Source organism: Corvus cornix, chromosome Z (genome assembly GCF_000738735.6).
Source record: "Corvus cornix cornix isolate S_Up_H32 chromosome Z, ASM73873v5, whole genome shotgun sequence".
NCBI lineage: Eukaryota > Metazoa > Chordata > Aves > Passeriformes > Corvidae > Corvus > Corvus cornix.
This window is the reverse complement of record NC_046357.1, coordinates 64,534,502-64,552,293: the sequence shown is the minus strand read 5'-3', so window position 1 is coordinate 64,552,293 and position 17,792 is coordinate 64,534,502. Positions and strand designations below refer to the sequence as shown.

The 17,792-nt window shown below is 42.0% G+C and overlaps 1 protein-coding gene and 1 long non-coding RNA gene across 5 annotated transcripts in view; both read left to right on the top strand.

The window, feature by feature from the left end:
- KANK1 (KN motif and ankyrin repeat domains 1) overlaps positions 1-5,004 on the top strand; it is a 129,476-nt gene extending 124,472 nt beyond the window's left edge. For all 4 annotated transcript variants that reach the window (XM_039566917.1, XM_039566918.1, XM_039566919.1 and 1 more), the window contains 4 exons: positions 207-349; positions 898-1,098; positions 3,299-3,397; positions 4,017-5,004. In XM_039566917.1, the coding sequence (XP_039422851.1) occupies positions 207-349; positions 898-1,098; positions 3,299-3,397; positions 4,017-4,079 (506 nt within the window). In that variant the 3' untranslated portion in view covers positions 4,080-5,004. The remainder of the gene's footprint in view (positions 1-206; positions 350-897; positions 1,099-3,298; positions 3,398-4,016) is intronic.
- Positions 5,005-10,778: 5,774 nt separating this feature from the next.
- Positions 10,779-15,036, top strand: LOC104685154. The gene is made up of 2 exons (XR_751061.4): positions 10,779-12,842; positions 12,986-15,036. It is a non-coding gene; the product is annotated as an uncharacterized LOC104685154 (long non-coding RNA).
- The last annotated feature ends 2,756 nt before the right edge of the window (positions 15,037-17,792 follow it).

The following is a 17,792-nucleotide window of genomic DNA, read 5'->3' as shown; positions in this document are numbered from 1 at the left end:
CAAAAGAATTCTTTTCTTTCTCAGGTTCAAGAGCTCCTCTGTTTATTTTTTTCTTCTCCACCTTCCCTTGAATTGCATCCATTATGAAACCAGTTGCTACTTTTTCTTTTTATAGGCCGCTCTACTGACAGTTTATTCAGTTGATTAGCACAATTACTGCTTTTTGGGTTCTTGCTTTCTGAAGAAATTATGTCATCCCTCTGCAGATGTCTGTAATGTAAATCATCAGAACAAGGCTGGTTATACCCCCATCATGCTTGCTGCACTTGCAGCTGTGGAAGCAGAGAAGGACATGAGGACAGTGGAGGAACTGTTCAGCTGTGGGGACGTGAATGCTAAAGCCAGCCAGGTCAGTCAAACGGTTCAGGAGGCACAGTTCTTACTGCTGTACTCCTCTTGCCTTTTTACTGTTCCTTCCATGCTCCCATCCCTGTTCTGTCGGCTCAAATGTTGTTCTCATTTGCTTTCTTCATCTGTGGGGTTTTTATGTATGTTTTTGATTGCGGTATACAAAATGGAGGTGTGGAAGAATGGTTGAGCCTCAGGTCGGGACCTCTTCTAAAAGTGAAGGTTGATTATTGTGTGAAAGAACTGAATTACTGAATTTTGGGTGGCATTTACAAATTCTGCAGCATTTTGCTCCTTTGAAAAAACTACAGTTGTCTGAAAATAGATTGGATATCTTCCATTAATTCAATAAATATCTATGTGAATGTGGGATATATGACCCATAAAAGATGTTTAAATAATGGCAGTCAAAGCCTTGAGAGTACTGTTCAAAATAACATTTTTTTTTTTTTCCCCAGAAGAAACACAGTGTCCTAAAAAATAAAGTGTTCATGCTTTGTCACTGATTGTCTCTGTAGTGACTTGGGTTTTCCTCTTCTCTCCATGCAGGCTGGTCAGACTGCACTGATGCTAGCTGTGAGTCATGGCCGGATAGACATGGTTAAAGCTTTATTGGCCTGTGGTGCAGATGTCAATATCCAGGATGATGAGGGCTCTACAGCTCTGATGTGCGCTAGTGAGCACGGACATGTGGAGATTGTTAAGCTTCTGCTGGCTCAGCCTGGGTGTAACAGCACTCTGGAGGACAATGTGAGTTGCCTTTCAGTGCTTCTGAAATCTGCTTGGGTGAATGTCTGACTCAGAGTGCCAAAGTACCAGCTGCATGAATCTTCTGCTTAATGGTAGCAAGTGCTGAGATTATTTGGCTAGTATTTTTACTTTTCTAACAGACCTACCTGGTAGCTATTTCTATGGTTAGCTGTAGGTGTCTAGTGGCCAGAAGAGAAAAAAAAAATGGTTAGCTCATAGTAAAACATCTTTCCCTCTGACATTCCTTTCCCCTTTCAAAGGAGTTTTCCAGTTTTCGGTTAGGACCCTATCTGGTGAGTTAAGGCCTCGCTGTGTTACTTCTCTGTGCCCATGGCAAACATCAGTGCTACAGTTCTCTTGACAGGATGTTCACACTGTGTTTTTGTCACACATGACTTTTGAGACCATAGGTTCAGTCTTAGCCATGAAGCTACACTGTCCTGACAATAAACAGATACAGACTGTGACTTCAGTGCCAAGTGAGACACCTGCATATTTCTTGTTTGCAGGGATCATTGCAGCCTACACCATCAGCAGACAATTTGATATATAGATTTCTCAAGCTTGAAAACATTGACTTAGCTTGTTTCTTGCCAGTACTATGTTCTTGTTAACAACATTTCTTGAATACTTCTCTGTTCTTCCTATTGCTTTTCCTAGTGAACACTGAAATGGAGCCTGGGTTTGGGATTTGGGAGGGCAATGGGTGGTTATTTGTTGAAGCTGTTGCAGAGAGGCAAAGACATAATTTCTCTTCATTCAGTCACCTGCTGCAGGAGGCAGCTCAGTTGCTTGTAGTGCTAGCAGTGTGTAACATCTGGCCTGAGGGGAAAATATAAGAGGACCTCAGTCTAACAAACATTTTTGGGGGCAGTCTAGATTATTGCTGCTTGGATGCTGTTAGCACTATTAGATATGAAATCACTAATTAACAGTCTTTATGGGGACATGATACTTAACTATTCCTGTGGCCAGTGTGATAGTTTCCCAAGCACAGGTTGACTGCTGCTTATTCATGGATTTGTCTGTGCTGTGAGATTGAGATTTTTAGCATTCCCCATGCCATTCTGAGTGTCACAGTGACCCTCTTCCAGTCTGCATGATCAGTAGTTAGCTGAGCATCATCCCACTAGCATGTGCCACAGTGATTTCAGCACCTCTCTTTAAGAACTTGTGTTGACTGGAAAGTGAGTGCTGTGCATTCGTCCTGCATTATATCGCATTCTAGTAGACAGCTCTTCTAGCTCCCTGTCTGCTCAGGACAATGAGATTTATGGATAATTGCTCCCTTTAGTCTCATAAGACTTTCCATGTGGACGCTGTCCATTGTGTACCATGCTGGAAAAAGGGTTTACCATTTAAGAACTGGGGCCAGCTGTTCCCATACCAGTGCTACAGCAGTGGCTGGAATGTGTGCTCCATCCCCGTGAGACATTTCAAATACTGGCATTATTTGTAGAAACTTCTGTGCGCAACAGCCAAAAGCCCGGCAGTGAACCAAGCAGCAGGTTCACATCACAGGTTTCCTGACATCTGCTTCTTCCTGGACCAAACATGGTCCAAATGAAAACCAGCAGATCAGTAAAACACTCTTCCAGCTCAAGCACTTTTTGCTTCTAGAACCCTCAAGAGCTGGGGTTTTTGAAAGCAATAGTATCTTCTGAGAAACTGAGGTGGCAGTATTTGACTAGGAAAGTCCATTTGTTTGTATTTAGACTTCCATCAAGGAGCATTTGAAATTATGAATGCAATTCCTCTTAGTGTTGATGGGAGCTATACCACAAAAATTATCATTTTAACACAGCAATTACCATTATATTTGACTAGCATTCTTCCCTCCCTTATCATCTCTTCTGCTTTTTTACTGACACTGTAGTTTCTCTGAGACAGCCCAATCTTCTGGTCTTACACAGCACTACATGGTAACGTTATTGTGATAATGGTGTGCTCATTCTTCCACAGCAATAATCGAGACTCCTTGTTGAGAGAAATTATGAGGCTCTGACAATTGGACTGCCTCATAAAACAGCAGTGCAAGCCTTAAAACAAAAGAAATTAAACAAGACTGTAAATTAATGTCTGTATGAGCAGTAGGGCCTCCACTTAATAACTTCACTTCTCTGTGGGCTGATAGGGCTTTTAAGAGGTCTGTTAAAGCGTACAAGCACTAATTCTCTTGTTTCTTCCTTTCTTCTCTCAGGATGGCAGCACAGCACTTTCAATAGCCCTGGAAGCTGGACATAAGGATATAGCGGTTCTCCTTTATGCCCATGTCAACTTTTCCAAAACCCAGTCACCGGTTAGTACACAGCCTTCTGTAGTTTATGTTCTGCCTTGCTGCTGCTGATCAATATAGTGAAATGTAAACAAGAAGTGTACTCCCTGACAGCTGTACAGCAGTACAGCACATGAAATTTTGAGTTTATTCATAAGATAATTTCTGTGCTGCTAAGTGGAATGTGCGTTTTAAAATACATGGTGACTGCAGAAGGTTGAAGCCTGGCTGGGGGATAGTTCCTGCTTCTCCTCCCAATTACCAAGGGGTACAGATAGCTCACTAGCAAGCTTCACTGATTCTGGCTAGTGCGCAGAGGTGCTGTTGTATCATTTTAATGATAATTATTGACCTGGAAACTGAAACATAGCTGTCCTAGGCGTTTTGGCAGCTATCCACCTCTTCTCTAGCCCTGACTCACTCTCCTGATAAACTGCTGCTGAACATTTCACTGTCTAAACAACGTATGCTCTCAGTTAAAAGGCTGTACGATAGCTGGCACTTTGCTTCCTAAAATAAAAAAAAAGAAATTATCTGTACAATTAAAGGTAAGGAATTGAACAGAGTAACTTTGAGTGTTGTGTTTTCTATCAGCTGGCTGGAATAATTTCATTTTGATTAACTCTTCTTTCTTCTTTTTTAGGGCACTCCTAGGCTTAGCAGAAGGACATCTCCTGGTCCCACCCACAGAGCCACGTTTGAGTAGTAGCGTATAAATGTCTGTAAAAAATCTCTACGCCATCTTTAAGCTGCTAAATGTTACTGTTTTACTGAGACAGATACTGAATGTAATTGTCTTGTGCCTGAACTCACCAGCGAAGTGAAAGCAGAGATCTAGTGCTAAAGATAGAAAACTGTAAACTTGAAGCAAGCATAAAGTAGTGCTCAGTGGAGAACCTTAGCCAGAACTGTTCTTTTGCTCACATACTCATCTTTCTGTACACTGGCATAAATCCTGTTTTTCTTTGTTGTAGATTATCCTTTCGTATGTTATGTGCAAACTAAGACTTCTAAAGCTGTCAATGCAGGGGTATCCCAGTGGCTTATTTCTAGTCATTCTAAAATGTATTTACTGTGCCTAGACTTCATCACAGTAAACTTCTCATAAATTTCATTCCAACATGATTTTCATGTTTTTAATTACTTTGAAATTCAGAAGTTGCAGTTGCTTATGTAGTCAGCTCCATGGATCTTGAGCTGGTGGGTGAGTGGGTAGGTAATGGGGATAGAGCCTCTTGTCAGGTCTGAAGTTCACTAAGTAAGTTGTTGCTAATTGGGGATAATGTATAACTTTTTATATAAAAGATACTAGTATCTATAAAATTAACTCACACAGTATTTTCAACATTTTATATTCCTTAATAATTAAAACCTACATGAAGAATTACATGTCCTGTTACCATATTTTTATTAACTGTGTCAGTCTATAAGCTCCATATATGTTTATTGGAGAATAAAATTAGAGGTACCAGCTGTATATTCCCCTTGAGTGGAATTGAGTGTAGTTCTTGGTGAGTATTTATGGAATGCTATTACCTTGTCACATTCACTTTAGTCAAGTGTATTGAAATGTTTGAAGTGCCTTAGACTCTTGCCGTATTTTCAGAATAAAATTTCATTATGCTGTTTTACTCCTCTCCTGTTTTACTTGTGATTTGTCATCATCCAGAAATGCTGCACATTACAACTGCAGCAGGAAAACAAGCTAAATTGGTAAATCATGGCAGGGAGGACTGGACAGTGCCCACATGAGGCTTTTCCTGATGACTGGAGGAACTTTGCCCAAGATGATCCGCCTTTGCTGGTCTTGCACATGTTGCCAAGGCTGCACCCTTTGCTGTTTGGTTAAGAGGTGACCTCTCAGCCTTGTGAAGCATCTTGGGGAGGTGTTGAAGGACTATGTTCAAGCAGTTTACTTGAACTGAAAAGTATCTATCAACTGAAATAAAAGCGTTTGAGCTTTATCTTGCAAACAATCCTGGCAGCTTGGTGAATGGGATGCTTTTTAGATGGCATCGAAGCTTTTAGGTGGCATTGAAGCAAGTCCTAAGCTAGTGCCTATGTATCCTTGTCAGTTCTGACCTACCTGATGAGACAGAAACACACCTCAGTGCCTTCCTTCAAGGGATCTGAACAGTTCTGTTACACTCTGCCCTTTGTCCTTCTCTCCCTAAGTCCTTATCAAACAGCTTTTCCTACAAAGTCCCTTTGAAATAGGGACTCACTGAAGCCATTCTCACTTGGCCTACATTGACTGGGTGACTTGGCCTGCCAAGAAGTTTCTGTGAGCTCTGTCAGACCTGGTTTGGTCCAGCACTGCAGGTACGGTGTGATGACCAGTGCTAGGCTAGTACCCCAGTGCTTGCGAGTGTCTCCTGGACAAAGGGCAGGTGAAGTATCTCTGTTGGGGGGGACATAGCACAGTGGTCCCAAACAAGCCCCCCCACCCCTTGAGGTCAGTCAGTTTTTACTCTTGCACTTCTCTGGCCAGCTTCTCTTCTCACTTTTCACTTGGCATCTAATAAATTGTGGATGCTCTCTCACCTCGATGCTACATGCTATAGGTATAGAGGTATGTCACCCAACAAGCCAAATCACTGTGAAAATAAGGTCTTCCCTCTGACACAAGACTGACAGCAAAGAGAGCAGCAGCTGAAAAAACAAACAAACAAAAAACCAGAAAAACGTCACTCACTTTGCCATCTGTCAGTGAGTGCAGGCTGTCCTGTGTAATAGGGAGCTGAATTGTGAGGCACCCACCGAATGACCTGAGATTGCATCGTACATAGTACACAACTGCAGTGCCAGCTTCCCAATGAATTCCTCATTCCCTTAGGATCTGGGTGGTTTTATCATTAAACAGAATTAGTGCAAGTTGGATCTCCCTGGCTTGGGCATGGCAAGAGTTGCTTTTGAGTCTTTTTCAGATCTGTTGATCTGCCATCTCCTACCCCAGTTGAACAACTGTCTGGAAAGCAAAGGCAAGAATCTGTTCTTGTCTTCATGAGTTTAAAATACACGTGGTGCTAGAGATAAACAAATCAAGCTGATGAAGTGGAGAAAATGGATGACTGCTTTAATCTTTCTCCAGAACTTAATCTAATTTTACAGAAAATCCAGTTCAGTTACTTATACATGCTTGCCTGTATCTCATGGATTAAATTCTTGTCTAGCGGAGAGACATACTGCCAGGACAGAATTCGGAACACGAGAAGGTTTCTAATTTCAGTTTTACCAAGAATGTAATTTTTATTTAGCACTGGGTTGACCAAAGCCAGACTACTTGTGCTTTTTTAAGGGTGTTAGTGATCACACATTTAACTCTTGACTTTTATCTTATGACAGTAGTTTTAGGTAGTCTTTAGAGGAGTGGGGAGTTGGACTTCATGTGTCCGTTCCGACTTGGACTTCATGTGTCCGTTCCAACTTGAGATATGCTGTGATTCTGTGAGGCTATGATGGCAGTTTTAAAGCATGTAGATTATGCTCCAAAGTCTGACTGATAAAGAGTATGCTGAGCCGTCTGATAAATGTTCTCTTCAGTAGTGCCTCTGTATTGCCATAGGAAATAGGTTAATTAGTAACATGTCTAGTGGATCTTTACCCCCAAAATAGTTTTTAAACGATGGTCTCTGTTGCTGTGGTCTTACCTTGCTACTGAGCTTCATTTGCACGTGCTATTTGTACAAACTATAGCCTAACTCCCTCTTTGTACATAATGGAGCTAAAAAAAGAATGTAAAATGCCCATGAATATAGCTTTCCAGAGCAGAGGGCCATGACTGTTATTTTCCATGCTGGAACAGGTTTCTGTTTCTCCCTGCAAAAACCAGTGGGAGTGATGGGATTGCTGGATGTGCAGCTATCATAAAAGGGTTTAAAGCAACTAGTCTGGTAGTCTGGGTACTGATGACACAGCAAGAGTCACCAGAGGTACTTTAATACCTGCAAAAAAAGCATAAGAGGAGTAATGTGGAATAAACATTTCTTCTTCTTTCTTTTGTTTTCGTCCCCCACCCCTGAATAGATCTGGTGTATCAGAAATTAAAACATTTTCTAAGTGACAGAAACCTGTGGAGGAATCTGACCACCCTGACACTATACAAGTGTCAGATTATGCAACTTGGAGTGCCTGCATTTATTTAGTTGCCATTTTCCTGGTAAGCAAAAGAAACTAACTGCCTATAGCTTCAGAAAATGTTAGATGAAGCTTTGAGCTCTGCATTTCTGTGTAATGTTCAGTTTTGCCCCAAAACCTCACTTTCCTGGGCTAAAACGCCTTGTTAAAGAAAAGTGACCCCAGTTTTAGCTGTATGGTAAAGTAGGCTGTTGTGGTATGCCATATCAGGAAGATTGCTGAAAGGAACCAAAATTTTGTATGTGTTAGTGAATATAAGTGAAAAGTACAAAATTAACTTGACTATCTTACTAAAGTCAGTGAATATCACTTCTGGCTTAAAATCCTATTTGGGTAGACTTAATGATTAAGCACTTAAAAAAAAAATAAGAAGAAAAAGAAAAAAAAGAATAATTACTTCCCTTAGAATTTTGTTCTCTTAAATGGTACTCCCAGCTCCACGAGGTGACACCTGAAGTACTTCATACTGTGGAAGTCAGGCCCTTCCCCAGGAAATAGTTAGGAGGTTCCCAAAAGTGTTTGTATCCTCTGATGCCCCCTGATGCCAAGTTTAATTCCACCTAGTAATGCTGGATGGCATTTATCACCAGTGCTGGGATTAAGGGGTTTACCATGCATACCAGCTCTGACCTGAGCTCCCCCTACACACTCCTGCTGGCATTTGTTTTTCAGGTCAGATGATGATTGACTCTCAGTATATCCAAGCATGATGTTGTCATCACCTTTGAACTCTGACTGTCAGTGAATATATAAGAGATCTGGCACTTTTTCAAGACTGTAAAATATGTCACTGTCTTTTTCCAGATACATTGTCATACTTGTAAGTGAGTCTGCCACTTAAAAGGTGAGAGTTACTGGTGTAGAGTTTTATATTATGGAAATCAACCAACAAAATATTCATCTAAGAGCAACAACTGAAGGAAGCATTTTTTACAAGACATACTTGCAGAGGTTTTATCTTCTTGATACAGCTGGAAGAATTCAAGTTATTCTAGAAATAGCTTTTTAGTCCATTTCTCCTGGTGTCTCATACTTTTGGCTGAGAAGTCTGGCTGTTACAAGTCCAGTTCAACCATGGTGTGAATTAATGCAAGCCTTGGCGTCAGTCCCTGACACACAGGACTAGCTGTTTCCTGGAAGGAAAGCAGCCCAAATATTACAGGCATCTTCCTGCCTTTGAAAGGCACCAGCAAAGCTGGCCTAAACAACATTTAAGCATTCATGCTCTTACTGCAGCTGCAGACAGCTCTCCTCAGTGGACTCGGCCTGCATGCAGGTCTGTAAACTTCATCCCTTCCTGCTCTTCTGCTGGCACCCAGGTGTGTCAATTACAAACATTTCCTCACTAAAAAGAGATGCTTCAGTTGTTCAGTTCATGTGCTGATGCTTGGGCCTGTGTCTGAAGGCCTGGTGTGGGACAAGGGACAGAAGTAAGGGGCCAAAGAGCAATGTTGGAAGACATGCAAGGAGGATTTTGCATTAAATGCTTTTAGAAATGACCACAGTGAGATTAGAGGAAAGGGGTACCCAGGTTTAGGTTTGTTTCGTATTTCAGTTTGGAATTGTGGAAGTATTAGCCTTTACTATTCACAACTTAATGCAATGCCTGGGGAAGTAAATTTTTAAAATTCCTGCCTGTTTTACTTCACTTTGGCTGTTGTGTCTTTGTGCACACATGCACTGAAGGGAAGTGCTGGTTAAAGCTGAGCCACCTGGTTGCTGTTTTTTCCATCAGTTGCTGCAATTTTTATTTAGTTCGTGTAACATCATCCAATGTGTCAGTACCTTGGGCACCACTGGACAGTAAAGTGGTTTTAGCTGTTTAAGGAGCTGCAGAATTGCATGCTACCTGCACAAATATTTAGGAACCTATCTGTAAGAAACTACTCAGTAAACACAAGATTTTGTTGGTGGGTTGTTTTTTTTTTTTTTCAAAGAGGATTGTAACCACTTCTTAAAGTTGTTTGTAAAACAGCACATTTGTTTTCCTAACAGGTTGTTAGGCAACAAAAACAAAGCACATAAGTAAGTCATGCTCAAAGTAGTATTGTCTTACAGCTGTATACATCTGTGGTGGGTTGATCCTGGCTGGATGCCAGATGCCCACCAAACAACCCAGTCACTCCCTTCTCAGATGGTATGGGGAGAGAGAAAAGTCTGGTGGGTTGAGATAAGGACAGGGAGAGATCACTCAGCAGTTACTGTCACAGGCAAAACAGGCTCAGAGTGATTAGTTCAATTTACTGTCAATCAAATCAGACTAGGATAACAAGAAAATAAACCCCAAATCTTAAAACACCTTCCCTCTCCCCTCCCTTCTTCCCAGGCCCAACTTCACTACTGAATTCTCTGCCTCCTCTCCACCAGCAGCACAGGAGGACTGGAATGAGGGTTGTAGTTAGTCCATTACAAGTTGCTTCTGCTGCTCCTCCCTCCTCTTACCTTGCTCCAGTGTGGGATCCATCGCGTGGGAGACAGTCCTCCACAAATTCTCTACCTTGAATCCTTCCAATAGGCTGCGGTTCTTCAGTCCATTGTGGGTCCCCCACAAGGCCATGAGTTCTGCCAACAAACCTGCTCCAGCAGGCAGGAGTAGTCTCCTGGCAGGACCTGTGCATGCTGTCTCTACGATACACAGGAGACTGCTCAACAGTGGGCTTCCAGCAGGGTCACAGCCTCCCTTGTGTATCCACCTGCTCTGCCATGGCATCCTGCACAGGCTGCAGGTGGATCTCGGCTCCACCATGGACCTCCCTGGGCTGCAGGGGCACAGCTGTCTCACCATGGGCTGCACCATGGGCTGCAGGGGAACCTCAGCTCCAGCACTTTGGGCACCTCCTCCCCCTCCTTCTCCACTTTGGTGTCTGTGGAGCTGTTTCTCTCCAATGTTCTCACTCCTCCTCTCTTCTAGCTGCTGTTGCTGAGCAGCTTTCCCCCCTTCTTACACGTATTACGTGTGGATACAAAAATGCTGCTAGCAAGAAAATTTCCTGCTTCTTTCTAAGCCGTGAGATACTTTTCTCTCTCATGAAGATATTAGCAGAAGTTCTATAAGCTATGAACACCTGCGACCTTGTAGAACTATGTTTATGGTATAATAGAAAAATATTTTGACAATGGATGTTTTAGGATTTTAGCCAATCACCCCAGGGGGTGGCTGATCTTTTGTCCAATTAGACTATGAAGAAAAAAGTCTATAAAAGAGTTTGTAAAATAATTAAATAAATCAATCTTGCTGCACAATTCCTGCCTGCTGGATCTCTCTCCTCCTCCCTACCACTGCGGGATGCAGTGATAATTATGCCCAAAGAGCTATCACCATCACTGATGGGCTCGGCCTTGGCCAGCAGGGGGTCTGTCTTGGAGCCAGCTGGCACTGGATGTGGAGAAGCATCTGGCATCTTCTCACAGAAGCCACCCCTGTGGCACTCCAGCTACCAAAACCTGGCTATATAAACCCAGTACAACAAACCTTTGTCAATATATCAGATGGTTCCTTACTACAGGTGATTAATGAATTCTCAAAACTTCTGTTGTAAGCGTTCCATTTCCTTAACTATTTTCAGTTTTTCCTGTTGAAAGAAAAAGCATGTTTCCACACACCAAAACTCCCACCCTATGCATCATTCTTGAAGAGATCTCAAGAATGAGAGGGTTATTAGGGAAAACAGGAGTCTTTAGGTAGTTGGTACCTGCTGTGAGCACTTCACCTGGGGCCTTAAAGCGAGTGGGGGCATGGCAGGCAAGCTTGATTGACCTTTTTTTCTCTCTATCATTTTATCCACCGGTGCCTTGTTGCTTCACCCTGTGCCACTTGGTGAGTGGTAGCCATTCTTCTTGAGAACCATGTCTATGTATGTTTGGTTAGCCAACACCATAAAAAATAAACTGCCTTTTTAAATAGTTCTTGCAATACAAAACTGCCCTTCAAGGACTTCTATGCAGAGACCTATAAATAAGGGCCTCATTATACTTGAGCAGATTATATTAAATACATTCAGCCATGAATGACAAACCTCAATCTCCATGTACTCCAAACACCATTACACTCATTTGCAGGATTATTATTTAGATAATATAAGGGGTAACATTTATTTCAAAGCTGTATGTGTGCTTTGGAATCTTTAAGTGCTGATTTGAATGTAAGTAGCTAAGAGGTATTTCTAATAGACGTACTGGTAATTTTTTTTCAGCTTTTCACTTAATGGTTTTAGCACTGCTGCAGAAGCAGCCCTTGCTGCATTCTCTAGAGCTTTGGCTAGCTGCAGAGCTGGAAGGGTAGCTCATGCTCCCCCAGTAATGCTGTCCTTCCTCATTGAGCCATGTTAACTTTACTGAGGTGAAGATACGAGATTTCATTTGCACGTCATGGCGGAACTGGCAGATTAGGAAAGATCCTTCTCTACTTCCTGGCTATGGTATCACACCTTTCTCTGAGGCATGAAAAGCCACCTGCTCTGTCTGGCAGTCATCGTGCAGCACCCCTGCGTTGCTCTTGGGCATTTTGCTGGAAAGGCAACTTTTCTCTAGTCCCAAGGGTGAGTGAGACTTGGAGTCAGACAGTTACAATCCCTTGGCAGTGAGGAGGTGGGAGCAGGCAGGGGCTGGCCCTGGAAATGGCTTGCCCCACTCCACCGCCATGCACTCATTCTTGCAAATTTATCATGAGAATTTTCCAGTCCAACCAGATACATCTGTTCAGGGGCCCTTTATTGTGGTGGCTTAATCTGCATCACTAGCCTAGCAGGAGGAGCAAGAAGCACGTTATGCCTTCTGCATTTGATGATTTGGGAGAAGTGTGAGCAGAACAGCTGTACAAAGAGATTGGGAGAGATTAGAAACACAGTATGACAAAATGAGATTTGTTTTAGCAAAACCAGACTGAAGCAACTGAGGAAAAGTATTATGTATTTGTGGGCACAATAGAAAGTTGGAAATCTGTAACACTGAAAGAGAACTTGCCAGAGAGTTGCTTAAACAAGAATCAGCAGTGTGATGAGAACAAAAAATGATCTGTACATTTTTTGTCCATTTCAGGTGGAGCAGAGGCACCTGACACTGGAAGATGGAATGCAACTTGACACCATTTACAGTCACAGTGTCCCCAGCAGACAGGTCCAAAGTCTGCCACCCTCAACAGAGCAAACAACAGCTGCTAAAAAGTTGAAAGTTGAAAATAAGGAAGAAGTTTAAATGCGTAGTTTTGTTTTGATAAGAGACAAATCCTGTAAATAAGGAATTTAGAACATCTCACATTATGTGAGTGCTGAAATAATAAGCTCTGCAGATGGTTTGCAAAGAGACAGGCAAAGAGATACAGAAAACTCTCCAGGTTAGTTCTGCAAAACCAGGTTTTAGTTCTCAGGAAATTTGGGTGAGTTTTAAAATGAATTAAATTAATATTGAGTTTGTTTCCATCTTTGTCTCACATGGTAACTGCCTATTCCGGCCTTCACGCAACTCATATTTGGTCAGAATATGGTCAAGAATTGAAAGCAAAGAAGACACATATTCATGTGAAAATAGGTATGTATGTGAGTTTATGAAAACATGCTACAGATATGACTGTAAATGCCTCCTTTAAGCTGGATGAACAAAATCATCCAGTGCCTTCCCACTGTGCCCTGTAGATCTGATGGAGAGCCCAGCTGCAACCTAGCAGATGCTGGCTGTTCCCCCTCCCTCAGCCTTCCCCATGACTTCTCTGTGGAGTGGGGAGACCTCTGCAGACAGGATAAATCCAGCACTGCTGCAGGCGTGCAGAAGACGACGGCCCGATTCTCTGACAGGGCAGTTAGTTACAGGGGTTTGTTGGGGTTTGAGTTTTTGTTTATGTGTTTCTTTTTGAGTTTGGGTTGGGGTTTTTTGATTGGTTGAGTTGGGGTTTTGTTTGTTTGTTTCAGTATTCTGGTATTAGTTCATTAATTCTTCCTCTTTTAATAACCCCCTTTCAAGTGTTGACATATCAGGGCTGCATGTATGAGCTGACACATGCAAATCTTGGTCACAATTATTTTCTCTAATTTAACATTGAATTAGTAGCCCACTGCTTTCTACACAAATTTTGTGCAAAGAAACCAAGCAGTATTCTCACCTAAGATCTGGTGTCAGGAGATGGAAAAATGCTGTGCCCTGTAGCCCCCAATTGCCTTTGGAAGAAGGGATGAACACTGTAAAACAATTGCTAACAGAAAGGTAAGCTCCATAGGCAGAGAAAGGAACCTTGCCATGTAACCCTGTGCTAAACCTCAGGATTTCTACAGCTCTTCTACCAAGTCACCATGGAAGAAGTTCAGGAGCCTGACTTTACCTTCTGAGAAAACTCTGGGGGTTGCATTCTTTCACTTGTAAGGAACTAGTCTACCCAAGAGGTACTGGATGGCTACCCAGGCTCTGAGGTCTACCTCTGCTCTAGGAATTAAAGTTCTCTTCAAATTACAGGATGATTTTCTTGAGGATGCCAACAAAATTACCTGCCATGAAATCTGGTGCAGGAGACATATTTCACACGAACAGGTCACCCCAGCCCCCACTCCTCACCAGAGGGCAGATCAAAAGGGGCACTTGCCCTAACTTACAGCAGCAAAGATGATGGCTGTAACTCTTTTCCAACTGCAGGAAGGTTTCTGTATTATTCTCCTCAAGACTGCAAGAAAAAAGGTTCTTCAAAGGCAGGAACAAACCTGAAAAAAATCACCTATCATGGACCTGAACAGGGGTTCCGATGGTCTGCTGCTGGCATGCATTGTTACTGAGAAACATGAAAACAAGCTGAGTTGGATGTGCTTGTCCAACACATAAATACTTGACCTGAGGAACTAGCTATTCCAAAGAATTAATCCTGAAATGTAATACAGACTGCCTGAAAGTACCTGAAGTAGGTGATTGCCCTCCACAGAGAGCAAAGCTGATCCTCTTCTGTGGCTGAGCACAGCCAAGTGTGTTGATCCTAAAGCTGAACAAAAAGCACGAACAACAGCGCAAGGATGCCTAGGTTGTCATCCTGAACTGCCATGTCTTTTCTTGAGATACTGGTGGGGCAAAGGTAGAGAGGAGACTGCATGTGGAAACTTAGTCTTGACTTTAAATGAAGCCTTGGGCACAGCATGAGTCCAGAATTGCAGGGGAAATGTGCAGCTCTTCTATCGCTACCCTCTCTACTTCTCTCTAGCATTGCTGATGGTGAGTAAACTAGTGAGTCTCTCATCATAGTGACATTGTGTTTCCTACTATTCAGTAGCATCCAAATAGATCTAAGTGTGCAGAAGTCACTCCTTCTGTCCCCTTCTAGGAAAAGGGTTGTATTAACTGGCATTTTGAGGCCATTCCTGAATTCCAGTATTCCACTGTCTCCTTTTACCACTACCACCATCACTGGTCCACTTCTGAAGTATGATCAACAGTGCAATCTCATATGACTTGGTTTGGGACATCAGTTATTTTGACCATCTTAGGTAGTTAACTAGTGCCCCCTAGAAGTTAATATTGATAATAACAATTATTTTATATATATTCTTGAATAGGAATAAAAGATATTATTTGTTAATAACATTGCCACCCTTGATAACAGCTCCTACTTTAACAATACCATGATTGTAACCAAGGGACTATTCTTTCTGAAAAAAAAAAGGAAAAAAACTCAGGTACATGAGTGTATCTATGTGTAATTTTCACATTGTTCCTCAAGTTTGTTTTGAAAAAAGACAGGAGGGATCTCACTACAGTGTTGGGGTCTCCTCCCCCGCCGTGTAGCCCTGGGAGAGGGGCCCTGAGGGCACAGACACGGGGCTTCCCTGTCCCTGGTCAGCCTCATTCCCCACTGGTTGGTTTGTGTTCCCTGCGCGGGCAGAAGGACCCTTGGTCCCATGACTGGAACAGTTCCTGGGCAGAGCCCCGGCCATGCGGCTGGAGAAATAAACATCTCTGAAACAGCAACCAAGAATCTGTCTGTCCATATATATTTCCTTTCCACGGGACTCCTGGTTTGGTATATGCGTGTTGCAGTATCCCCACTGCAACACTACAGCACATAAGAATAAACAGCTACTCAAAGTTGGTTAAAGCATGTATTCTTCACCCAGAGGACCAAATCATCGGCAAGCTGATGGGCCATAAAGCAAAGTGAGTATCCAGGCAGGTATTTAAGGTATGTATCATTCAGACAGTAGAACACAGTGAGTCCTGCAAAGAGGAATTATGGGCTATTATGTTTATAATAGAGACTCGGGCAATACTAGAGGTGTACCCTACTTACCTTAGGTGCCTAATGAACAATCTTCTTAGATGTCATTATTGTGAATTCACAGAAGCTGCCTTCCAGTGGAAAGGCAATCTCCATGCCTTGGTTTCTTGAAATCAGGTAAGAGAAAAGAATGACTTAAACAACCATGCAGAGAAGATAACTCTTTGTTCTCAACCTCATCATGTGCTATCTGTTACAATTTCAAATTCTGAGGATATTTTAAAATATTTTACTCAGACAATGTGAATATTTTCATGCACTTAGCTGGGATGGCTAACAACTTTATTCTGGCATCTGCAAATGCCCTGTTTGCATATAAATGACAAAAATTTAAGATGGCTAATTAGTTTTTATACAGTGTTTCCATCACCTTTCAAGGTATCTCAGTGTCTCGACAAAGCCAGCCTAATTAAAATTAATAGCTTAACACTTGAACTCATTTGTAACAGTGTGTCATCTTCCTTACCAGCTTCTCACCAATAGTATCAGAGGAACTCAATGACTGTTAATTACCAAATGTGCATATATGATGTACAGAGATCATCAACCCCAACACTGCTGACAGAAACACAAGTGATAGAAGAAAACTGTTGCCTAAGGAAGCCAACTAAGTGCTCTGATTATCTTGATAGCACTAAGTAAAGCTTTACTTGATAGGCATAGATTTCCTGGGACCCAGATCTCCCAGGTCCCTTCTTTGGACTGGATTCCTAGCATGGAGGTGGGATGACAACACAAACCCTTGAAGATGGAAAGACCCAATTCACTGTCCATAGCATTTAGGGACCACCTCTGAACTGCCCAGTTGCTCTAGGAGCTCTGGGGCATGGAGGCTGGAATGGGAGAGGCTGCAGGGGAAGAGAGGCCAGCTGACAGCAAAGAAGAACGCCTCTTTCCCATGCTAGGAAATGCAAAAGGTCAGCAGCTCACATCAAGTCATTTCACAGCATGACTGATTAAGTAACAGTCATTTGACTTTGATTAAAATATTTGGAAGAGCTCAGCTGTTTCTGGAGACAATTCTGATACCCCTGCCCCACCCAGTGGATCTGAAAGGCTTCCCACAGGAAATGGGAAGAAATGGGGGAAGAGCAGCACAACACTTTGCTCTCAAGCATGTGTGCTACACTCACTGATTTTAATGGGAAGTCTCACAGAATACTCCCCTGAGAGCAGTAAATTATGTGAAAAATATATTTATTTAGGCTTAAGGAAAAAAGATGAAAATAAATCAGAAGGAGATATTGTAACAATAACCTTGCTTCTATTCAGCATCAGAATTATGTGCAACAAATAATAATACACAAATAAAAAAACTGGATGGATAGTAAATTGACATAGCAAAACCTACCCCTTCTGTTACCTCAGCTGTAAACGTCCTTCAGAACCACAGAGTTTCAGCAGCTGTAAGTTTCTGAAGATCAAGAATGCAAAATAATAAAAACTTGCACCATTTAGAGAAGGCATAGGTAATAAAGCAAGTGCTTTATAATTTGAAATGATCTATTTCTTCCTTTAAATCCCAATTGGTTTGCTCAGTGAAGTGGAAATTTAACTGTATCTATTAAAACATTAAAGACCATAAATAAAAAACTAGCAATTAATTGTGTTGCCTATTTTTAAGATGCTGGAGCTTAGTTTTTCATACTCTGGCAGTCTATCAAACTCAGCTCCATTACAGATGTCTTAGAGCTGAATTGATGATGATATTCAAGACTAAGGGCATTCTCTTCAGTAGTCCCACCCTGATGAAGGAGCTCAAATGTATAGCTTATGCGACTCTATCATTCTTACTGTGTGAATTAGGAATGTTAGAAATGTCAGCTTAATGAGTCATGCAAGAATCTTCAATGTTCTAAGTCACTGGATCCAATTAATTTTCAAGTGTGCCTAAAATGAACAATGAATACTGAGAAGAAGCAGTTCAGTGGTTTTCTCCACACTTGCTTTTTAACTTCTATTTTATACGTTGGGCCTAATAATGCTTTCAAATAGCTATCCAAGTCAATTATTAACCATGACTGAAATTTTCAAGTGGCT